Source organism: Lynx canadensis, chromosome A2 (genome assembly GCF_007474595.2).
Source record: "Lynx canadensis isolate LIC74 chromosome A2, mLynCan4.pri.v2, whole genome shotgun sequence".
Classification (NCBI taxonomy): Eukaryota; Metazoa; Chordata; class Mammalia; order Carnivora; family Felidae; genus Lynx; species Lynx canadensis.
In genome coordinates this window covers 153,307,699-153,332,743 of record NC_044304.2, presented here as the reverse complement: position 1 = coordinate 153,332,743, position 25,045 = coordinate 153,307,699, and the positions used below count along the sequence as shown (strand labels likewise).

The 25,045-nt window shown below is 43.3% G+C and overlaps 1 protein-coding gene across 3 annotated transcripts in view; it reads left to right on the top strand.

Annotated features, from left to right (window-relative positions):
* The window catches only part of ATP6V0A4 (ATPase H+ transporting V0 subunit a4), a 95,989-nt gene that overhangs the window by 53,096 nt on the left and 17,848 nt on the right, over positions 1–25,045 (top strand). For all 3 annotated transcript variants that reach the window (XM_030308526.1, XM_030308522.1, XM_030308527.1), the window contains 4 exons: positions 2,565–2,658; positions 6,702–6,820; positions 8,448–8,664; positions 11,698–11,799. In XM_030308526.1, coding sequence (XP_030164386.1) covers positions 2,565–2,658; positions 6,702–6,820; positions 8,448–8,664; positions 11,698–11,799 — 532 coding nt within the window. The remainder of the gene's footprint in view (positions 1–2,564; positions 2,659–6,701; positions 6,821–8,447; positions 8,665–11,697; positions 11,800–25,045) is intronic.

The window sequence follows — 25,045 nt, the reverse complement described above, 5'->3', positions numbered from 1 at the left end:
AGGAAGGAAGGGAAGGGAAGGGAAGAAGGAAAGGAAGAAGGAACAGAAGAAGGAAGGAAGGAAATGAAGGATAGGACATTTTCCAGAATACAGATGGCTATATTGACAAGTACTTTTGTTTTTGTACTTGCTTTACGATTAAGTACCCTGAAGAGATGCCTAGGAGAACAAAGCTTTCATAAATTTAAAGACAAATTACTTAGTTCTGCTCTTTAGATGTAAACTCGCAAGCATAGCGATGGGCTTTGAAGCATGTTAAATCAGCACAATTTCACCAAACTACCTCCATGAAATCTCATTTACCCAGGAGCGTGATTGGGAAAGGTCCGAGTCACCTGGCTTTTTGTCATTCTGCAAATGTGGGCTCGAGTACTCTTTTATGCACCTGTGAATGGAATGACCCCTGCCCCAATTCAAGGCTCTCGGAGGCCAAGCCCAGTCTGAGGGACACTCAGCCACATGCCAGGCATCCCTTGTATGAAGTGGGACCTTATTAACAGGGAGACAAAAGAAAATTGCAGTCATCCATCAGAGTGGCAAAGGACACAGCAAGCTGGTTTTGGTCACCAGTCACAAGCTAGGTCTTGGGCTTGCTTTCCCTGAGAATTGACTAGGGACACTGTCACAACGTTCTTCAGCCAAGGACCACCAGAAGCATGCCTGGCATCACCCAGAACTGAATTTACTAACTCAGGGAGCTGGTGTACCAGTGGGGGAGCATGGGCATCTCAGCAAGAGGACGTAGGGAAAGGGCCTACAGGGTCTGGCTTCTAGGCGGATGAGGGCAATGTTTGGCCATTTTTGTGGTTCAGGCATTGCCCTTATTTTGATATGTCCATATTTTAATATCAGATATGATGTGGATCGGTCTTGTTTTTGTCTGGATCCACCAAGGTCAGAGGGTGGCTTTGTCTGATGTTGGTGTTCTGTGAACTTGTTTATGTCAACAGCAGAGATCATGCCTTAGCTGTGGGTGCCGGTTCCCTCTTATCGGGAGCGGCTTTGTCCACACACAAACAAACCTCTTCTAGTTCAGTGTAACCGTACGCACTGAGGCATGCATTAGGGTCTGAGTCTGAGACGGCCAGTGAGGCCATCTGTTCCCACTGTGTCCTGAGGGTCTGGTCATTGAGATCAGGCTTCCTGATCCCCCCTGTTGCTCCCTAACACCTTCGAGCACCTCAGTTGTAGGAGGGAGGGAGTATATTTCTAGGTAGCCAACCAAAGTTGCCAGCACTCTTTTCTTCATCATTTCAGTATTCCTTCTTGGCCCTTCTATAGATGTGGGCTCTGTTAAACAAACAAACAAACAAACAAACAAACAAACACACACCCCTAATATTCTCATCCCCTTGGGGCTTGCAGAGATAGTAAGAAATTCCTACCCACTGACGTTCATGCTTCTGAGCAAAACTGGGACACTGATTTAAAGACATTCAATGATTTAAACAAACTGTCAGTTAAAAAGTTATGAGTAATTTGGGAAAATTTGAGCAATGATTGCATGTTTGATGATTTTAAGTGATTGCTGGTAATTTTTAAGGTATGATACTAGACTGTGTTAATTTTCCTTAAGTCTGTATCATTTAAAATACATACTAAAATATGTGTGGATAAAAGTAGCGGTCTGTTAATCGGAAATGATTCATTTGGTGGGAGGCAGCACTGGGTAGAGGGTCAGATGGAAAAGACTGGCCATGTATTGACAACTGGGGAATGGGTAGCTATATGGAAGTTTAGTATATTATGCTCTCTACTATTATGTAGTTTTGAAATTTTCTGTTCTAAAATTTCTTTGTTGCACATAAAATAAAAACTAAGATTTAAAAAACTTACCTGAGCAAAAAAATAAATAAATAAAGACATTCAATGGACTGCAACTTTTGAGAGCTAAGTTTCATGAAGATTAGGGTCTGTGGGTGAAAGCCAAATTATACCTCCAGATGAGCCCATCTGTACGCAGGGATGATTTCCCAGGCTTGTCCCCGGGCTGAGATTTCTTTCTTATATGCTCCTTCATCCCTGACCGACTTTTTTTCTGACGTAGTATAACTGCTTTTCTTTTTTTTTTTTTTTATTTTTGGGACAGAGAGAGACAGAGCATGAACGGGGGAGGGGCAGAGAGAGAGAGGGAGACACAGAATCGGAAACAGGCTCCAGGCTCTGAGCCATCAGCCCAGAGCCTGATGCGGGGCTCGAACTCACGGACCGCGAGATCGTGACCTGGCTGAAGTCGGACGCTTAACCGACTGCGCCACCCAGGCGCCCCTATAACTGCTTTTCTTTACAATACTCCACCAGGCTGAGAGCCTTTGGAGACTCAGACTGTGAGCATCTTGGGGCCAGATGGTAATGTGCATAGTCTCAGCACCTAGGACAATCCTTGGCACATAGTAGGTATTCAGTACCCATTCATGGAATGATTGAATGAGCCAAATGATGAGTTGCACCAACAGTGAGGCTTTGATTGGCTTACAAGTTCATGACCAACGGCACTATAGTGTTTTTTTCTACCTCTGGTTAATCATTGGTTTTGTTTTTATTTTTCCTTTTCCCCTCTCTAGTGCACATGTAATGGAAACAAATCCATATTTACAGCTGGACCCAGCCATTCCAGGAGTGTACTCTGGAAATCCATACCCATTTGGGATTGATCCGGTAATAATGTCTTCTTGGGTTAGATATTTATTACGTAAAATGTCTTGCTGAGGAGATCTCTATGTAGAGGGGAGGAAAGTGCCAGAACCTTTGAAATCAACAAACTTACACACTGAGCTAGAATTACATATACTGGAGGTTTTGTGGCACTGTGTAGGACTCAAGTAAATGTCCTACCTGTACCCTTTACCTAGCCCCTGGGTCATTTTCCATATAGTTGCTCAAACATCTGCTTCCTTCTCCAATAATTTATACCCCTGGTGGTTAATGATTGCTTCTTTAAAAGGCCCTTGGTTGCCTGGAAAGTATGCATGTTAGAGAAGTTATTAGCATCCGGATCAAGTTCCTTACCTTGGCATTTTCTTGCAGTGAGTAACATCTCCCTTATCCTAGCAAAGTATGGATTTGCTCTTAGCTTTGCATAATTTTACCGCCTAGAATTGACACAAGTTTTTTTTAAAAAAATGGTACGAGTTAACTTTTGTGTTCGTTATATCTATCTCAACTGGATTTGAGCCAAGCGAAACAAAGGTGCTTGCTTGCACAGCCTTTCAGATCTAAAGGGATTTCCAGAAGGCTCACATGCCTATTGGCTTATACGTGATGGCCCAACACATAACTGCCACTAGATGGCAGCCTTGTGCTCCAAATGAGCTTGACCGAGCTAGACCGAAACTTGGCAAATGTTGTCAATAAATGTTTCTTCTAAGCTCTTTTTGTGGGAGAGATCCTGAGACCTTAGTTTTAGTTGCTGCCATTTGAGAGTAAACAGTACGGGCCCTAAAACTGTACTCTCCTATATTACGGGTTGTCTCCTCTTCGGTTAGCCCGAGTCCTCCCATTGCTTGCCTGTCTCCCCTCCCTTACAAAGGCAGAAGACATCACCCGGGATTTGTTTATACTTGGCCACTCAGGGACACTCGTATTCTAAATTTTATCACACGAGGTAAAGTCCTTGAAAGTTGAGCAGTAAGCCGCAAAGTGCTGAAAACAAACGCAAGTTGATATTTTTGTGGCTTGATAGGCTTTTTCTGTGGTCCGAGGAATTTCATGATTAGCACGCGGGCTGCGGAGGAGGACAGACAGAGGGTCTGGTTGACCTTCCTTTGCTTTGAATGTCTTTGCTGCCACTGTCCTCTTTTCACCTTCCCAGCCCACCCCTGAATCATCAGCATATCCTGTCTGCCCGGGTCTGCTCCTCAAAGGCCAGTGTAGCCCAGAACCCACGGAGCCAGAGTATCTACTCTGGCAATTTTATCATCTTCCCAATAGACAAGAAAGGAAAAATGTGAGGGGTAGAGGAGAAGTGCAATGTTGAGAAGAATTAACTTTTTCCCTAGTAACATTTACGTTTTTGAACATTCCTGGTCTTTTTGTGAAAAAATAAGAGTTATATGAGCTTAAAAATCCACAGAATAGTATAAACTAGAAAAGAAAGAGTCTCCTTCCCTATCTCTGCTTTCTGGCAATTCTGTTCCTCAGAGAAACCCCCTTTAACAGAACGTTTCTGTGCCCATATTAGACCCTATATATATTAATGAAGGGTTGGATTTTTACATAATGTAAATTTCTACAGCAGCATTTATTGACCATGTGCAGCCTTTTTTGTGAATCAAATCATAAGATATTCGGTTATCAGAGCTGACAGGTCTTTCTAAAAGAGTTCGTAGAGGCTCCTACGTGGCTCAGTTGGTTGAGCGTCAGACCCTTGATTTTGATTCAGGTCATTATCTGAGCCCTGTGTGGGGGTCTCTGCTGACAGCACGGAGCCTGCTTGGTTTTCTCTGTCTCCCTTTCCCCCGTCTCTCTCTCTCACCAAAAAAAAGAAAAAGAAAAAGTGTATGTATTTTTAAATAAATGAACGTAACACAATGGTTAAAAGCCTATGCTTTTGGCTCAGATAGCTGTGTATAGATCTTGCCTTTTCTATTTCCTCACTATGTGGTTTTGAGCAAGTTAATACCTCTGTGTCTCTGTTTCCTCATCTGCAAAATGGATATAACAGCAGCCCTAACTCACTGGGTTGCTCAGAAGATTAAATGATTTTTATGTGTCAAACACCTGGAACAGAGTCTGGAAAATAAGTAGGTCAAATAACCTATTTGCTATAGTATTATTTCTTCCTAGGTGTGTAGAGAACTTAATCGCCCCGAGATTGAGATAAATTTCCCTTCTCTGTAAAATGCGAATATTTACATCCGTCTCGTAGGGTTGTTAGAATTAAATGAGATAGTACATTTAAAGAGCTTAGTTTGTGCCTGGTACTTAATTTATAGTTCATCAGATTTGACTGGGCCTAAACCGTGCTGGGGACCCTGCCCTAACCATGTTCGGTGATCCCGTAGGGCTGGCCAAGCAGGCGGGCAAAGGGAAGAGCAGAGGGTACAGGGCAAGCCTGGTGCAGCTTAAATGCCAAGGCAGATGGCGAAGGGAGAGGAGACGTCTCCGGTGTCTGGGCACCTGTTACTGGAGACCCTTTGCCTACCTTGCCAGCAGCCCCCTTAGTGATGGTCCAGCTGGCAGCTGCTCAGGACATTGTAAAGGACGTGTCGGTGAGGTGTGGTTCCTGCCTGCTTGTGTGCCTGGGGTGGGTGCAGGGTGACCTTGCATTGAGGCCGTGCCTAGCAGAGCTTCGAGCTCTTACCCAAAGCAAAGTAGTTTGGAGGAGGAAGTCATGTTAGGTGGGAAGATGTGGCTTTGTTACCTTTGAGATGTGGTATAGCGAACCCTTAAGACATATGTATAATCTTTTTTAAAAATTTTTACATTTATTTATTTTAGAGAGAGAGTGAGCGGGTGTGTGAGCGCCCAAGTGGAGGAGGGGCAGAGAGGGAGAGGGAGACACAGAATCCGAAGCAGGTTCCAGGCTCTGAGCTTTCGGCACAGAGCCCAACACAGGGCTCGAACCCACGAACCATGAGATCATGAGCTGAGCCGAAGTAGGATGCTTAAGCACCTGAGCCACCCAGGTGCCCCACCCTTAAGACATATCTAGCAGGCAGTTTGGGATGTGTCTAATGTTGAAGAGGGCTGAGAGGTAAGAGCAAAGACTGAACCATTTACATAGGGGTGGGAGTGGAGACCATGGGGATATTGGAGATGTCTTTGGGGAAGAAGAATGCCAGTGAGTGGGGCCATTAACTAGCATGGGACCCTACCTAGCCCCCTAGCCACTCTGAGTGCTTGCTCTGTGTGTCAGTCTTGGTGGGAGGGCCGGGACACGTGCCCCTCACTTTTCAAGCCTGGCAGTTCTGTTAAAACAGGGACTGCGTAGGGGCGCCTGGGTGGCTCAGTCAGTTGAGCGTCCGGCTTCGGCTCAGGTCATGATCTCACGGTTTATGAATTCGAGCCCCATGTCGGGCTCTGTGCTGACAGCTCAGAGCCTGGAGCCCGCTTCCGATTCTGTGTCTCCCTCTCTCTCTGCCCCTGCCCCCACTCATGCTCTGTCTCTCTCCCTGTTAAAAATAAATAAACATTCAAAAAAAATTAAATTAAAAAAAAAAAAAAACAGGGACTGTGTGGAAGGCAGGGAGCATGTCTTGCCCATAGCGCTAACAAATATTGGCTCTAAGTGTGGTTTCTTGCGATGGGCCCTGGAAAATGCTTTGTGACGTGAAGCATTTTAGAAATGCCAAGTCAAAGGTGGTATTCTCAAGAAGGGATTGGAAAAATTCATGGGCCAGAGCTCTACGTCACTACCAAGTGGAAGTGAGGCCAGTTTGAGATCTCTCCACGATGTTTCAGAATGTCTTTTCCCTTAGAACAGAGGAGAAATCGTGTAGGATTTTTTTTCTTCTAGCCACGTAATATCTTCCTAATGGCACTAATAACTCTGCCAAACTTGTCATTAGAATCGCATTTAAAAGGGGTTTGGTCCCCTTCCTTTCCTGAACCTAAAATGTCCGCATTGAACTGGATCAGAATGTGAAAATATGGATGGTCCCCAGAGTGACTTCCTCAGGAGGAGTCCTGCTATTTCCCCCGATGCCGGGAGAACTTCTCGACTCTGATCTCACGTATTCCTTGTCATGTCTCCCATCCAGATTTGGAACTTGGCTTCAAACAAACTAACGTTTTTGAACTCCTACAAGATGAAGATGTCAGTTATCCTGGGAATTGTCCAGATGGTTTTCGGTGTTGTTCTCAGCCTTTTCAATCACGTGTGAGTTTCACGATGAACTTTCTGCCCGTTGATCTGACCGCGTCATTGATGAGCGGTGACTGAGCCGCCACATTGGTCCTGCGTCTCCTTGTGCGAGGGTTTCTTCCTTGCCACGGGGAGGAGCGCTTGGTCGGGTCTCTTGGCTTGAGCCAGGGCGGGCAGGTTTGGCAGAAGTGGGACCTCTGTTTCTCCTGAGCTGGGTCACTGAAATATGAGTGACCTTTCGCCTCAGGCATATTTGAGGGTTCAGAAAGAGACTGGCAAGCACATAGCATCTTCTGTCCCCCCAACCTGAAAGACTTGGGGTCACTGCTATATCCAGGATTAGCTCCCACCAGTGGGCAAATGGAGACATAAGTGCATTTGGGCCACCGTGCCCTCAGAGTCCTAGAATCCTGATGTAGTGTCTTCCAAATGGCTGCACCCTCTCTCTCACTTGGACTGTTAATGTTGTCTTATCTTTCCTTTCCTTCTATCAACCTGCCTCTCTAAACATCTCAAACCTATTCTCTAAGGATGTAAATATACGAAAACATGGAAACTGGTCAATTACACATTGATTCTTAAGCTTCCACCCCAAAATGACACATACCCCTTCCGTTCCCACCTGCCAGAGCCAGTCCCATGGTGACCGCCGACCTGAAAACTCGCAGAAGTACAGTTCTGCTTGAAAAATAAGATCTATTTAGTGAGCAAACTAGTTACGACTAGTGACTAGGGACCCCTGGTACTCCTGCTTACCTGAAAGGGCCGTGGGGGTTAAATGGGAGGTAATCCCAGAATGTATTTTCTGGAGCAGATTATCATTGGTATCACTGCATGTCAGGCAGGCCTCTGTCTGGTAGTCATGTTTTGTTGCGGGATCTCCCCTTTCCCTCAGATAACTCTTAGAATTAGCAATGGGCCTGGGGCCCTTTCTGACATTTTAACTTGGTGGCCCCCAACTCAGCCTCCTGAGCCTCTGTCTGTATCTTAGAGCAGGAGTTGGCAAACTTTCTCTGTAAAGGGCCAGAGGGTAGATATTTTAAGCTTTGCAGGCTGGATGGCCTTTGTCACAACTACTCAGTCCTGGCATTGTAGCATGAAAGCTGCCATAGACAATTTGTAAATGGAATGTGACTGTGTTCTGATAAAACTTTATCAATGAACCCTGAAATTTGAATTACGTATAATTTTCATGTGTCATAGACTAGTCTTCTCCTTCTTCTGATTTTTTGGCCAACCGTTTAAAAATATAAAACCTATTTTTATTTAACTTTGGGCTGTTTAAAAACAGGTGACGGGCTCAGTTTGGCCCGTGAACCTTAGCTTGCCGACCCCTGTCTTAGGAGAAGCGCTTCCTAGTCGCTCCTCAAGGGCACACACTCTTTGTGCCCTTGAATGTTTTCGTATAAGCTAGATGTGCAGGTGAAGCTGTGGCCGGATCCCCAGCTCTCCCTACAGGCATGCCCTTTGCTTCTGACGCTACCTTCCAGACTCTGGCTCTCTTGAATCCTTCCTTTCTCTTCTTCTCCATCCATGCATAACTGCTGCTTGCCAGGAGAGTGGATGCGGTGTGGGGGGGGGGGGGAGAAAAAGAACATTTCGTGCTTTGGGGGAGAATAATGGGTGTGTTTCCCACCCCCAGATACTTCGGAAGAACTCTCAACATCGTTCTGCAGTTTATTCCTGAGATGATTTTCATCCTGTGTCTGTTTGGATACTTGGTCTTCATGGTCATTTTCAAGTGGTGCCACTTTGATGTGCACATGTCCTGGCACGCCCCAAGCATCCTCATCCACTTCATCAACATGTTTCTGTTTAACTATGACGACCCTTCCAACGCACCCCTGTACAGACGTCAGGTATCTGTGGCGTTTCCTTCTTTTATGCGCTGGGGCGGGGCGGGGTCACGTCTGTCTCACGCTCCCAAGTGTCGCAGAGCGTAGCCATTTGCAAGACTGCTCCAGGTTAGCACCCCGCCGGGGTTGTTAGGTCCTTTCAATTTCCGAAGGTGTTTATTAGACTTGGATGAGTGCACAGGTGCTGGGGGCGGTATGCCGCTGCCGCTCTGCCCGCTCCTGTTGGGGTGATGCCCGACGTGGGTATCGCTGTGCAGTTGAAAATCGGCTTGTGCGTCGTCTATGAAGAAAGGAAAAAAAAAAACCAAGTCCTTCAGATGGATTGGCCTGAAACCGCACATGGTCTGCATAGCACCTTAAAATGTCATCATCTTTGATTCTAAACATAAGCTGAGGTGTACGAGAAAGAAACTGGCACGAGACAAGAAGAGGAGTCCCTCTGTTGACATGGGCAGGGGGCCCCTGGAAAACTAGAATCCAAATCCCCGCTCTTCCTGCTCAGAGCGTCCATGGCTAGTTAGAGGTGACTTCTCTGTCTCTGGCTCTCTTTTTCTTTTGATTCTTCTTCCGGGGACAGTACCTCCCAGCACCTGGACCGTGAGGCCGTTCTGATTTCTTCCACTACTGGCACTTCATTGTCAACTTAGCAATTCAGCCTCATTGTCGACTTAACGTTTTTGTTTTTGTTTTTTGTAAAAAAAGCATAAATGTTCCACGGGAGCTGGATATAAAAACAACTCAGTGAGTAACTCTCGGTTAACGCAAATAGTTTTCCTCTGGCCTCTCCCCGTGATGATACCGTGTGAAGGTAGATTTTCGCTCAGGGAGGCTGTGCTTACGTAACTTGTGACTGCTCTGTAGCAAGTACCAGGGCTGTTTGCCCAGTGCCAGGTGACCCTCTGTTGCTCGCGTAACTTACCCGTGGTTGCTCACCCTGCATGCCCGCATTAAACACATGCTCCGCTCCTCCCGTGCACGGCCTCATGAGTTTGATTCCTAGGTGTGGCCCCCTCCTCTGTGGGAGCAGCAAACAGTAAGAAGAGAAAATGTTTTGTGACAGGGCATTTTTTTATGCAAAATAAGGAATAATTTTGTTTTTAATTTTTAAAGTTTATTTATTTTGAGAGAGAGAGAGAGAGCGTGAGTGAGCTAGGGGCAGAGAGAGAGAGACGGAGAGACAATTCCAAGTAGGTTCCGTGCTGTCAACGCACAGCTTGACGTGGGGCTCGATCTCATGAATGGTAAAATCATGACTTGAGCCAGGATCACGAGTCGGACACTTAACCGACGGAGCCACCCAGGCACCCTGAAAAATCAGGCAGGATTGTAGATGATAGTGAAAGAAGACACGTGCCTCTGAAAGCTCTTTTGAGGTATCCCTCCTTTACTGTGGTAGCACGTTTTGTTATACATCAATGAATGGTTGTATGGACCACCCATAGATTGTAAGCACTAAGTAAATATATTTGGAAGGTTCATTGACTCAATGCTGGAGTCCGAATGAAAGTTTACTTGTATTTCCCAAACAAGTCTTCCCTTTGAGGCAAAGGACTCAGACTCATCAATTATTTCATGTGCTAACTCCTTCCCTAGAGACTAAAGTCCTCACCTGGTCTGACATATATATTGAACATTGCACAGTGAGTGACTTTTTTTTTTCCAGCTTTTTTCCCATTCAAAACCCTTACTGGGAGTTGGCTGGTTTCCCCACGCCCTAGTATGAAGACGAATTATCCTGACATAGTTTCAGGTTTCCATGACGTCATTTTGGGGTCACGCAGCTGGAAGAGACGATGTCAGTTGATAAATTCAGCCCCTTCCCGACACTGCCCTGGCCGACTTGGTGCCTTGTCTGGATATCAAAGGACAAGAGCAACAGATAAATATAAATATCTGGTTGCTATGTACATCACGAGGTGGGAAAGCCTCACATAAAGATGGACAAACTGCAGGGAGGTAGCTTTGTGTGCAGGGAGTCAGAGCTGGCAAGCACAGTGTGTGTTTCTGTGGCTTCCCTCCCTCTCCTGAGCCTTCCAGAGTGGAGAAGCATAGAAGATTGGGCAGATAAGATGTCCCCACCGTTAGCAGGGCAAATCTTGTTACAACTGGGCTAAAAATCATCCCCTGGCGTTCAGTGAGAACTTGGCCAGAACAGTTGAAGAAAAGGGAAGGCTCAAGGAATGTTTTTCCTTTCCTCCAAGCACCCAGTGTCCATTCCTTTCCAATAGCTCTGGCCAAGCCTCCCTGGGCTGCCTGGTTCTTTTGACAGCTCTAGGTCACTCCTCAAAACTGGTGACTAGAAGGTGTATCACAAGTGAGGTGGGGACACGAGGGCGTGATAGGAAGCGTGTAGCAGGATGATAAGGGGGGATCACTCCCGAGTTTCAGCAGAAGCATAAAGACTATGGGTGCCTCATCCCAGAGGGAACCGTGAGGGAGACAGCCGGGGAGAGTTCAACATGGCTACCCCAGAGCCCCATGTCAGGTGACTCACCCACAGCGAGAGCGTGCTGGTCAGGGGAGAGCGTAAGGAAGCTTTGTTTTTTTATTTTGAAAGAGCAAGAGAGCTCAGATAATTATCTAGCACTGGAAAGATAAAATTACTAATTGAGATAAATGCTTGTGACTTAAAGTGACCCAAGGACTTCTGGCTACAACAGAGTGACCAGTGAAGTCATGGGGCCTGTCACACTTTTCATGCAGGGCCAGGGGCTATTCCCATGGGGCAAGGGATACATAAAGCTGCCCTTATGTGCCTCATGAATACTTGTTCACATATGGTATGGGTAGATAGCAAGGGGGTACTCGGTAAAGAATAAGAGAGTGTGTTTCCAGTGACTACCCTGGATTGACACAGGGCACCACTGGTCCGAAATAGGAGTACTCCAAGATGTAAAAGTGAGTGGATTCATTGAAATGCTTTAGATCTCTTAAAATAGGTACAACTAAAATGATCCATGTTTACCATTTTTATCATATGAAGTATGTTGTGTGATCACCTTAAAATGACGGGATCTTACCATTTTAATCTTACAGCAAGAAGTCCAAAGTTTCTTTGTTATCATGGCTTTGATTTCTGTGCCCTGGATGCTTCTGATTAAGCCGTTTATTCTTAGAGCCAATCATCAAAAATCCCTGGTAAGAGCCGTTCATTTAAATTCACTCACTGTGGGTAAGAACGTGGGCTCCTTGAAAATAGAAGTCTGGGCTTTAGACAGATTGCTGGGCTTCCCGAGACCCGAAGGACCTAAAGAAACTGCCCCCCCCCGCCCCCCCACGGCATGTTTCCTTCTACAGAGCTCCACATTTCCCTGGGGTCTTATTTTATTTTATTTCATTTTTATTTATTTTTTAAATATGAAATTCATTGTCATATTGGTTTCCATACAACACCCAGTGCTCATCCCAACAGGTGCCCTCCTCAATGCCTATCACCCACTTCCCCCTCCCTCCCACCCCCATCAACCCTCAGTTTATTCTCAGGTTTTAAGAGTCTCTTATGGTTTGCCTCCCTCCCTGTCTAACTTTTTTTTCCCCCTTATCCTCCCCCATGGTCTTCTGTTAAGTTTCTCAGGATCCACATGAGAGTGAAAACATATGGCATCTTTCTTTGTATGACTTATTTCACTTAGCATAACACTCTCCAGTTCCATCCACATTGCTACAAAAGGCCATATTTCATCCTTTCCCATTGGGGGGGGTCTTATTTTAGAATAATGTTGTACTAAGGGCAAGCATGTTTAAATCTTATATTTTGCAAACTTTGCTCAGGGTGTGTATGTGTGTGTATGCACGTGTGTGTGCACCAAGTCTACGGGTAGCTAATGACTTACAACAGTCTGAACACGGTTGTTTCATTAGTTGGAAATAAAAGTACTTCACTACAGTTTTAGTTTATTAATGAATATTGAAAGTTGTTTTTACTAGATTTTAAAGTTGTGAGGTTTCACTGTTCATCTATCATGTCATAGATTGTTTGAGTGAAGTTGTAAACACTTACAAGTAAGCCAGCTTCTATTTATTTGTGATTTTTCCCCATTGCCAAACACCAATTTCAGTCCATTTCCTCCTTTTGTCTGAACTGCTTCTGAGCCCCAGATTTACTCAGGGAGCGAAGAAGAGTTTACTATCAGTTTAAATCAAATGGGATTTGGGAAGATTGACCTCCTAGGGCACGTCAAAGTCTAGAAATCCACACGAGCACTGTTTCAGATTATCACTCTCTGCTTTCTCTATCTACATCAGTACAAAAGAGTAAGTGGAACTTGCTGAGATCACATATGTTTTAAGTTGTAAATATTTTCAGATAAATTCTACCCCCCCCCCCCCCCCCCCCCCCCCCCCCCCCAATATCTGTTGAGTATTGACCCGGCTGAGTTCTGGACCTGGAGATGATGAAACTGGAGTTCCAGAGGTTCGTCCCTAGGTGGCGCCCTCTCTCCACATCACCTGCTTCTCTCCCTATTGTGTCCTGCCCGCCTTGTTTAGTTATGAAATTGTCTGATAAATACAATTTATATGGGAGATAAATAGGCGAAGCAAAGAAGAATACTTGTTTATTGTTTAGTCCATTTGTAAGAGACCCAGATGGTAAAGCGTGGCTGAGGTGGAAGGCTGTCTAGAGGTGACCGAGTACTTCAAAGGAACATGGCAAATAGCTCTTTATAGACATGGATGCAACTCTCTTTTCTACCTGTCCGTAAATTTAATGAGCTTAAGTCCATGAGTCCCACCTGAGTCCCCAGACTCTAAAACAATAGCTTCCCTTGCTCTTTGCTCCGCAAAAAGTGTAAACAGTTGCTGATCTCAACCTGGTTGATTTCTCTCTTTACCCCATGGTAACTTACACAATAGGGAAGGAAATATAGAGGGTTTTCTTAGTCTGCCATCTTGGATGATACCCCCTAAACCAACTCTGGGTAGTAGGAGCTCCCTAAGACTGCATGGAGGGCTATCTCCTTGGGATTCCTTGGAATACATAGCTGTTGATCGGTTTTATAGGCTGCTGATTAGGGTCTTGGTGATCCTTTTTCATGTTTCGTTAGAAATATTTCTACCCCCTCCATCCAAGAGATGATCCCACTAGGGCGTTATTTGCCCCCCATCCAGTTCCCTCTGTGAAACCTTAAGGAGGCCCAGTATATTGAGATTATAAACATATTTGTTCTGATGGACCTCAGGGGTATGAGCAGAAGTCCCATGTATTCAGGCTCCTCTATACGCTATAACCTGCGGCCCCTGCAGAAAGTGGTTTGGAAACCTCTGCACTAGAGGGCCACCGAGTAGTATTCCATTGTGTACATATATGTATATACACCACATTTTCTTTTTTTTTTTTTTTTTTTTACACCACATTTTCTTAATCCATTCATCAGTTGATGGACATCAGTTGATGGACTCCTTCCATAAATTGGCTATTGTTGATAGTGCCGCTATAAACATTGGGGTGCATGTGCACCTTCAAATCAGCATTCCTGTATCCTTTGGATAAATTCCAAGTAGTGCAATTTCTCAGTTGTCGGTTGTAATTCTATTTTTAATTTTTTGAGGAACCTCCGCACTTTTCCAGAGTGGCTGAACCAGTTTAGTTTGCATTCCCACCAACAGTGCAAGAGGGTTCCCCTTTTTCCACATCCTCGCCAACATCTGTTGTTTTTCTGAGTTGTTAACTTTAGCCAGTCTGACCTGCGTGAGGTGATATCTCAATGTGGTTTTGATTTGTATTTCCCTGGTGATGAGTGATGTTGAGCATCTTTTCACGTGTCTGTTTGCCATTTGGATGTCTCCTTTGGAGAAATGTCTGTTCATGTCTTCTGCCCATTTCTTCACTGGATTATTTGTTTTTTGGGTGTTGAATTTGATAAGTTCTTTATAGATTTTGTATACTTACCCTTTATCTGATACGTCATTTGCAAATATCTTCTCCCATTCCATTGGTTGCCTTTTAGTTTTGTTGATCGTTTCCTTTGTTGTGCAGAAGCTCTTTATCTTGATGAGGTCTCAGTAGTTCATTTTTGCTTTTATTTCCCTTGCCTTCAGAGACGTGTCAAGTAAGAAGTTGCTGTGGCCAAGGTCAAAGAGGTTACTGCCTGTTTTCTCCTGTAGGATTTTGATGGTTTCCTGCCTCACATTTAGGTCTTTCATCCATTTTGAATTTATTTTTGTGTATGGTATGAGAAGGCGGTCTAGTTTCATTTTTCTGCATGGTTACTGTCCAGTTCTTCTAGCATCATTTGCTAAAGAGACTGTCTTTTTTTCCTGTTGGATACCCTTTCCTGCTTTCTCAATGATTAGTTGCCCATATATTTGTGGGTCCATTTCTGGGTTCTCTATTCGATTCCATTGATCTACGTGTCTGTTTTTGTGCCAATAGCATACTATCTTGATTACAGCTTTGTAATACATCTTAAAAAAATTTTTTTTTAACGTTTATTTCTTTTTTGAGAGAGGCAGACAGAATGCAAGTGTGTTAGGGACAGAGAGAGAGGAAGACACAGAATTCGAAGCACGCTCCAGGCTCTCAGCTGGCAGCACAGAGCCCAACACAGGGCTCGAACTCATGATCTATGAGATCATGACCTGAGCTGAAGTCGGACGCTCAAGTGACTGAGCCACCCAGGTGCCCTGTAATACATCTTGAAGTCTGGAATTGTGATGTCTCCAGCTTTGGTTTCTTTTTCAACATTATTTTGGCTAGTCAGGGACTTTTGTGGTTCTGTACAAATTTTAGAATTCTTTGTTCTTTCTCTGAGAAGAATTCTGGTGCTATTTTAATGGCATTGCATTGAATGTGTAGATTGCTTTGGGTGATATCAACATTTTAACAATGTTTGTTCTTCCAATCCATAAGCATGGAATGTTTTTCCATTTCTTTGTGTCTTCTTCAATTTCTTTCATAAGTTTTCTTTAGTTTTTGGCATATAGATCTTTTACCTCGTTGGTTATGTTTATTCCTAGGTATTTTCTGGGTTTTGGTACAATTGTAAATAGGATCAATTCCTTGATTTCTCTTTCTGTGGCTTCGTTATTGGTGTATAGAAATGCAGCCGATTTCTGTACATTGATTTTATATCCTGCAACTTTGCTGAATTCTTCTATCAGTTGTAGCAATTTTTTGGGTGGAGTTTTTTGGGTTTTCCTTGTAGAGTATCATGTCATCTGTGAAGAGTGAAAGTTTGACTTCTTCTTTGCCAATTTGGATGCCTTTGATTTCCTTTTGTTGCCTGATTGCTGAGGCTAGCACTTCCAACACTATGTTAAAACAACAGTGGTGAGACTGGACCGCTGTCATGTTCCTCATCTTAGGGGGAAAGCTCTCAGTTTTCCCCACTGAGAATATTAGCTGTGGGCCTTTCATATATGGCTTTTATAATGTTAAGGTATGTTCCTTCTCTCCCGACTTTCTTGAGGGTTTTTATTAAGGATGCTGTATTTTGTCAAATGCTTCTTCTGCATCTGTTGACAGGATCATGTGTTTCTTCTCCTTTCTTCTATAAATGTGACGTATCACATTGATTGATTTGCAAATATTGAACCAGCCCTGCAGCCCAGGAATGAATCCCATTTGATCATGGTGAATAATTCTTTTAATTTACTGTTGAATTCGATTTGCTAGTATCTTGTTGAGAATTTTTGCATCCATGTTTATCAGGGATATTAGCCTGTAATTCTCCTTTTTAGTGGGATTTTTGTCTGGTTTGGGAATCAAGGTAATGCTGACTATGTCATAGAATGAGTCTGGAAGCTTTCCTTCAGTTTCTATCTTTTGGAACAGCTTGAGACGAATAGATATTAACTCTGCTTTAACTGTATGGCAGAATTCCCCTCGGAAGCCATCTGGCCCAGGACTCTTATTTGTTGGGAGATTTTTTTATAATCAATTCAATTTCTTTGCTGTTTATGGGTCAAATTTTCTATTTCTTCTCTTTCAGTTTTGGTAGTGTGTATGTATCTAGGAATTTGTCTATTTCTTCCAGATTGTCCAGTTTGTTGGCATATAATTTTTCATAGTGTTCTGTAATAATTGTTTGTATTTCTGTGGTATTGGCTGTGATCTGTCCTCTTTTATATGTGATTTTATCTATTTGGGTCCTCTTTCTTTTCTTTTTGAGAAGTCTGGCTAGGGGTTTATCAATTTTGTTTATTTTTTTAATTTCATTTTTTATTTTTTAAAATTTATATCCAAGTTAGTTAGCATATAGTGCAACAATGATTTCAGGAGTAGATTCCTTAGTGCCCCCTACCCATTTAGCCCATCTCCCCTCCCATGCCCCCTCTAGTAACCCTCTGATGTTCTCCATATTTATGAGTCTCTTCTGTTTTGTCCCCCTCCCTGTTTTTATATTATTTTTGTTTCCCTTCCCTTATGTTCATCTGTTGTCTCTCTTAAAGTCCTCATATGAATGAAGTTATATGATTTTTGTCTGACTAATTTCACTTAGCATAATACCCTCCAGTTCCATCCACGTAGTTGCAAATGGCAAGATTTCATTCTTTTTGATTGCTGAGTAATACTCCATTGTATATATACACCACATCTTCTTTATCCATCCATCCACCGATGGACATTTGGGCTCTTGCCATACTTTGGCTATTGTTGACAGTAGTGCTATAAACTTTGGGGTGCATGTGTCCCTTCGAAACAGCACACCTGTATCCCATGGATAAATGCCTAGTAGTGCAATTGCTGGGTCGTAGGGTAGTTCTATTGTTAGTTTTTTGAGGAACCTCCATACTGTTTTCCAGAGTGACTGCACCAGCTTGCATTCCCATCAATTTTGTTTATTCTTTAAAAAAAAAAAAAACAACAACCCAGCTCGTAGATTCATTGATCTGTTCTACTGTTTTGTTTTGTTTTGTTTTGTTTTGGATTCTATATTGTTTATTTCTGCTATCATCTTTATTATTTCCCTTCTTCTGCTTCCTTTGGGCTTTTTTGCTGCTGCCTCTCTAGCTCCTTTAGGTGTAAGGTTAGGTTATGTATTTGGGACCTTTCTTGCTTCTTAAGATAGGCATGAATTGCAATGTATTTTCCTCTTAGGACTGCCTTTGCTGCATCCCAAAGGGTTTGGACTATTGTGTTTTTATTTTAATTTGCTTCCATATATTTTAAAATTTCTTCTTTAATTTCCTGGTTTACCTGTTAATTATTTAGTAGGATGTTCTTTAGCCTACATGTATTTGGGAGCTTTCCAAATTTTTTCTTGTGGTTGATTTCAAGTTTCATAGCATTATAATCTGAAAATATGCATGGTATGATCTCAATCCATTTATAATTATTGAAGGCTGCTTTGTGACCCAGTATGTGATTTATTTTGGATAATGTTGCATATGCAATCAAAAAGTGTGTATTCTGCTGCTTTTGGATGAAAAGTTCTGAATATATCTGTTAATGTGTCATTAACATCTGGTCCAATGTGTCATTGACTGCTGTTGTTTCCTTATTGATTTGCTGCCTAGATGATCTGTCCATTGTTATAAGTGGAGTGTTAAAGTCCCCTACAATCATGGTATTATTATCTATACATGTGTTTATGTTTGTGATTAATTGATTTATATATTTGGGTGTTTCACATTGGGGACATAAACATTTATAATTGCTAGCTCTTCTTGAGGGATAGACCCCTTAATTTTTATGTAATGCACTTCTTTATCTCTTGTTACAGTCTTTGTTTTAAAATCTAGTTTGTCTGATGTAAGTATGACTACTCTGGCTTTCTTGTGCCATCCAGTAACCTGATAGATGGTTCTCCATCCCCTCACTTTCAATCTGCAGGTGTTGTCAGGTCTAAAATGAGTCTCTGTAGGCACTATATAGATGGATCTTTTTTTGTTTTTTTCATCTATTCTGACACCCTGTGTCTTTTGACTGGGGCATTTAGTTCATTTACACTCAGAGTGATTATTAAAAGATAAGGATTTAGTGTCATTGTTTTATCTGTAGGTTTCATGTTTGTGGTGATGTCTCTGGTCCTTTGTAGTCTTTGTTGCTTTCCACTCACAAAGTCCCCCTTAGGATCTTCTGCAGGGCTGGTTTAGTGGTCATGAACACCTTCAGTTTTTGTTTTTCTGGGAAAGCAAAGCCTTTATCTCTCCTTCTATTCTGAATGACAGCCTTGATGGATAAAGGATTCTTGGCTGCATATTTTTCCTATTCAGCCCATTGAATATGTCCTGCCGCTCCCTGCTGGCCTGCCAAATTTCAGTGGACAGGTATGCTACCATCCTTATGTGTCAACCCTTGTAGGTTAAAGCCTGTTCGTCCCTAACTGCTTTCAGAATTCTCTCTTTATCTTTGTATTTTGCTAGTTTCACTATGATATGTTGTGGTGTTGACCTGTTTTTGTTGACTTAAGGGATTTTTCTGTGCCTCTTGTACTTGGATGTCTGTTTTCCTCTCCAGATTAGGGAATTTCTCAGCTAATTCGTTCAAATAAGCTTTCTGGCCCATTCTACCTTCTTCTTCTGGAACTCGTATAATATGGATATTATTTCATGTCATGGAATCACTTAGGTATCTAATTCTCCCCTCGTGTTCTAATAATTTCCTTTCCCTCTTTTTTTTCAGCTTCATCATTTTCCATAACTTTATCTTTTATTTCACTTATTCTCTCCTCTGCTTCTTCCATCCTCACTGTCACTGTATCTAGTTTAGCTTGCATCCCATTTATAACATTTCTTAATTCACTGTGACCATTTCTTAAGTCTTTGATCTCTGCATAAATAGATTCTCTGCTGTCTTATACGCTTTTTTTTTTCAAGCTCAGCTATTAGTCTTATGACTGTTCTTGTAAATTCTTGTTCAGATATATTGTTTATATCTGTTTGGAGCAATTCTCTGGCTGTCATTCCTTCCTGGATTTTCTTTTGAGGAGAATTCTTCTGTTTTGTCATTTTGGCTAGGTTTCTGTCTTTTACGTGTTTTAATAGCTTGTTATGTGCCCTGCACTGCAAGTACTACTATATTAAAAAGGAGCCATACACTGTCCAGGGCCCGGCACTTCAGGAGATGTTTCTGGAGTGTGCTGCGTGCACTCTGTGGTTGTGTATTTGGCTGTTCTGTCCCACTAGTCAGTCCTCTGCCGAGCTCCTCCTTACTCATCGTGGTGGAGTGTTGGGACTTTCCTCCAGGTGTGCTTTGATTTGTTCGTTATAGTAACCCTGGAAAAAAGGAAAGGGCTGGGAACCTGATCCCATACAAAGAGAAAAATGAAAGGGGTGAAGAAGAAAAAAAAAGACCAAGCAGAGAATCAAAGAAACGATAAGGTTAATCCAGAGAGAGAGAAAGGAAAAGAAAGGAGATCTAGAAAAGGTGTAAAAGAATAGAGTAGAAATGCCTGATGAAACAAACAAAACCGAAAAAACATATATATAGAGAGAATAAGGATTGACCAAAAATGAAATCAGAAGCCATGAGCCGGATTCCAAAAGAAAAAACAAGGTAGAAAGAAAAAAAAAGAGAGAAGAGAAAAGAAGAAAAGAGAAGAGAAGAGAAGGGGAGAGAGAGAGAGAGAGAGAAAGAGAGAGAAACAGACTAACATACAAAACTGCAGGATAGTTGTCTATTGGTGCCTAGACCAGTGGCTGTGCTGGTCTAGAGGAGAGTCTGGTTTTATCAGTGTCAGTCCCGCTCAGGTAGGTAAGCAGTTGCCAGGAGGGGTGGGGTTTGGTATAAGTGGGTTCTGCCTCCACTGGGGGCTGTGTGCTGCTCCCTGAAGCCCCACCGTGTAGGTGATGGGGAGAAAAATGGTGACACCCCAATCTTCCTTCCCCTGACTAGGTGTCCCAGACCACACTGTTCAAGCAGCCTTCACAGGGTAGCACAGGCAGGCAGCTTGCCCTGCTCCACAGTCTCCCTTGCCTCCTAGGTGCTCGGCTGGGATTCAAAACCCAATGTCTTAAAGGGTCCTGCACTGTGTGGACCCTATTCTAGTGTAGCACCCCTCCACCCTGCCCTGTAAAGGCCTCTGACTGGTGCCTGCAGGGTCTTTTGTCCTTGGGGGAGGCAATAAACCCTCTTCCCACAGTACTCAAGGAAGGAGACTGTTCTCTCCCAGTGTGCCCCTGAGATCACTACTGCCCCCCAAGGCTGGCCCCCCGAGACACGTGCACACTGCCACTCAGGTCCAGAGAAAGTTGTCCCTTTTGGAAACTCCAATCTTCAGCTCCTGAGGCTGTTTGCAAATAGAAATGGACACTATATTTCTTGTTCCCCAGTCCATGGTCTGGAGAGGTTTTGCTCTTGTACTAACACAACATCCCAGTACCACAGCCTCTCTATCTTTCTCCTTTGTCTCTCTGCATAGGGGGTTCCCTCCCCTCAATGCCTACATTGTTTTATCTCCCCCAGTTCCCATACATGCACCTCTGTCCCGCCACGCTGTCTCCCTCAACCTGTGGATATTCCTCTGCCACTCTGCACGTTGATTTCCTGGGTGTTTCAAGTGTTCTGACCTCAATACAGCTGTGTTTGAGGGACTAGGGAAATCCCAGTCTCCGTACTTCTCCGCCATTTTAACTCCTCTCCTACTCATTTCTGGTCATTTAAGTTTTACTGCTTCCTCACCAATTCAGATCCCATCTATTTCCTTTTGCCGTCTGATTGTTGTGGCTAGGACTTCCAGTAATATGTTGAATAAAAGTGTCAAGAGTTTACATCCTTGTCTTGTTCCTGATCTTGGGGTGGGGGAAAGCTCTCAGTTTTTCACCAGAGAGTGTGATGTTAACTGTGGATTTTTCATATATAGCTTTTATTATGTTGAAGTATGTTCCCTCTAAACCTACATTGTTGTGGGTTTTTAAAATCATGAGTGGATGTTATACTCTGTCAAATTTTTAATGTATCTATTGAAATGATCGTACGATTTTTATCCTTTCTCTTGCTGATGTGATATATAACATTGATATTTCTTCCTGCTTCAGTTTTGGTAGGCTATATATTTCTAAGAATTTATCTGTTTTTTTTAGGTTGTTCAGTTTGTTGGCATATACTCTTTATACTATTATAATTCTTTGTATTTTGCTGCTGTTGGTTATTATTTCTCCTTTTTCGTTTCTGATTTTGAGTCTCCTTCCTTCCTTCCTCCCTTCCTTCCTTCCTTCCTTCCTTCCTTCCTTCCTTCCTTCCTTCCTTCCCTCCTTTCTGATGAGTCTAGCTAAAGGTTTATCAATTTTTGTTGATCCTTTCAGAGAACCAGCTCCTGGTTTCATTGATCTGTTCTCTTTTTGTTTTTGTTTTTTAAGTTTCTGTTTTGTTTATTTCTGCTCTAATCTTTATTATTTCCTTCCTTTTAATAGTTTGGGTTTTGTTTTTTGTTCTTTGTCTAGCTCCTTTAGGTGTAAGTTTAGGTTGCTTGATAGTTTTCTTGTTTTTTGATATAGGCCTGTATTGCTATAAACTTCTCTCTTTTTTTAATGTTTTATTTATTCTTGAGAGAGAGAGAGCGAGCATGAGCAAGGGAGGGGCAGAGCGAGAAAGGGACACAGAATCTGAAGCTGACTCCAGGCTCTGAGCTGGTAGCACAGAGCTGGACGTAGGCTTGAACTCACGAGCTGTGAGATTATGACCTGAGCTGAAGTCAGATGCTCAACTGACTGAGCCACCCAGGTGCCCCTAAACTTCTCTCTTAGACCAGCTTTTGCTGCATCCCAAAGATCTTGGATCATTTGTCTTTTCATTTTCATTTTAATTTGTCTACATGTGTTTTTTGATTTCCCCTTTGATTTCATGGTTGCCCCATTCATTGTTGAGTAGCCTGTTAATTAACCTCCATGTATTTGTGTTCCTTCCAGATTTTTTTCTTGTGGTTTATTTCTAGTTTTATAGCCTTATTGTTGGAAAAGATGTATGCTATAACTTTAGTGTTTTTGAATTTGTTAACACTTGTTTTCTAGCCTAACAGGTGATCTGTTCTGGAGAGTGTTCCATGTGTACTTGAAAGTAATGTGGATTTTGCTGTTTGAGAAAGGAATGTTCTGAATATATTTGTTAAAGCCATCTGGCCCAATGTGTCATCCAAAGTCAGTGTTTTGGGGGCATCTGGGTGGCTCAGTTGGTTCAGCATTCACCTCAGGTCATGATTTCATGGTTTGTGGGATTGAGCCCCACCTTGGGCTCTGCCTTAAGAGTGTGGAGCCTGCTTGGGATTTTTTCTCTCACCCTCTGTCTCTCTTTGTCCCATGCCTCCTCTCACTGCTATCTCTCTCTTAAAATAAATAAATAAACTTTTTAAAAAAGTCTATTTTGAGGGGTGTCTGGGTGGCTCAGTCAGTTGAATGTCAGACTTCAGCTCAGGTTATGATCTCCTGGTTCATCAGTTTGAGCCCCACATCAGCCTGTCTGCTGTCAGCATGGAGACTGCTTCAGATCCTCCTCCCCCCCCCCCGCACCTTCCTCGCTTGCACTCTCTTTCAAAAATAAACATGCATGGAGTTCCTGTCACCGAACTTGCTTGCACCGCGCAAACGCCCAACGCGGTGGATCCATCCCTCTGATGGGCCTGCCTCCCTCCTGGTGCCGCAGGGCCCCTCCCACAGGGGACCACAGACAGCAAAGCTAGCTAAGTCTGCCCCTCTAACCCCTGTGCACCTTGCAGATCCACCCCGTCTAATATGCCCTTGGCCAGATCCCATTGAGGCAGCACCACAAGCCTGGCAGTGTGCAAGCAGCCCAGACGGGGCCACACCACTCCACAGTGAGTCCTGGCCCTGGGAGAGGGGAAGATAAGGTACACACCAGTCTGACTGTGGCCCCAGCGGTGGGCTGGGGGCAGACATTGGGTCTGACTGTGGCCCCACCCACCAACACAAGTTTCTCCAGATAGCACAGGGGAAGTGCCCTGCAGTTTGGAGCTACCGCAGGGACTACCCAAAATGATGAAACGGAAGAATTCTCCTCAAAAGAAACTCCAGGAAGTAGCGACAGCTAGTGAATTGATCAAAACCGGTTTAAGCAATATAATGGAACAAGCATTTAGAATAATAGTCATAAAAGTGATTGTTGGGCGGGGCGCCTGGGTGGCGCAGTCGGTTAAGCATCCGACTTCAGCCAGGTCACGATCTCACGGTCCGTGGGTTCGAGCCCCGCGTCGGGCTCTGGGCTGTTGGCCCAGAGCCTGGAGCCTGTTTCCGATTCTGTGTCTCCCTCTCTCTCTGCCCCTCCCCCGTTCATGCTCTGTCTCGCTCTGTCCCAAAAAAATAAATAAAAAAAAAATAAAAAAAAAAAGTAATTGTTGGGCTTGAAAAAAAGAATAGAGGACAGCAGAGAATCTATTGCTACAGAGATCAAGGGACTAATAAATAGTCATGAGGAACTAAAAAATGCTATAAATGAGGTGCAAAATAAAATGGAGGCGGCCATAGCATGGATTGAAGAGGCAGAGGAGAGAATATGTGAATTAGAAGATAAAATTATGGAAAAAGAGGAAGCTGAGAAAAAGAGAGATAAAAAAAAATCCAGCAGTATGAGGGGAGAATTAGAGAACTAAGTGATGCAATCAAACGGAACAATATCTGTATCATAGGAATTCCAGAAGAAGAGAGAGACAAATGGGCTGAAGGTGTACTTCAACAAATCATAGCTGAGAACTTCCCTGATCTGGGGAAGGAAACAGGCATTGAAATCCAAGAGGCACAGAGAACTCCCTTCAGATGTAACTTGAATCTATCCTCTGCATGACATATCATAGTGAAACTGGCAAAATACAAGGATAAAGAGAGAATTCTGAAAGCAGCTAGGGATAAACAGGCCCTAACTTACACAGGTAGACACATAAGGGTAGTAGCAGACCTATCTACTGAAACTTGGCAGGCCAGAAAGGAATGGCAGGAAATCTTCAATGTGATGAACAGAAAAAATATGCATCCAAGAATCCTTTATCCAGCAAGTCTGTCATTCAGAATAGAAGGAGAGATAAAGGTCTTCCCAAACAAACAAAAACTGAAGGAATTCGTCACCACTAAACCAGGCCTACAAGAGATCCTAAGGGGGACTCTGTGAGTGAAATGTTGCAAGGACCACAAAGTACTAGAGACATCACTACAAGCATGAAACCTATGGCCATCACAATGACTCTAAATACATATCTTTCAATAATAACACTGAATGTAAATGGATTAAATGCACCAACCAAAAGACATAGGGTATCATTATGGATAAAAAAAGAAGACCCATCTATTTTCTGTCTACAAGAGACCCATTTTAACGTTTATTTATTTTTGGGACAGAGAGAGACAGAGCATGAACGGGGGAGGGGCAGAGAGAGAAGGAGACACAGAATCGGAAACAGGCTCCAGGCTCTGAGCCATCAGCCCAGAGCCCGACGCGGGGCTCGAACTCACAGACTGCGAGATCGTGACCTGGCTGAAGTCGGACGCTTAACCGACT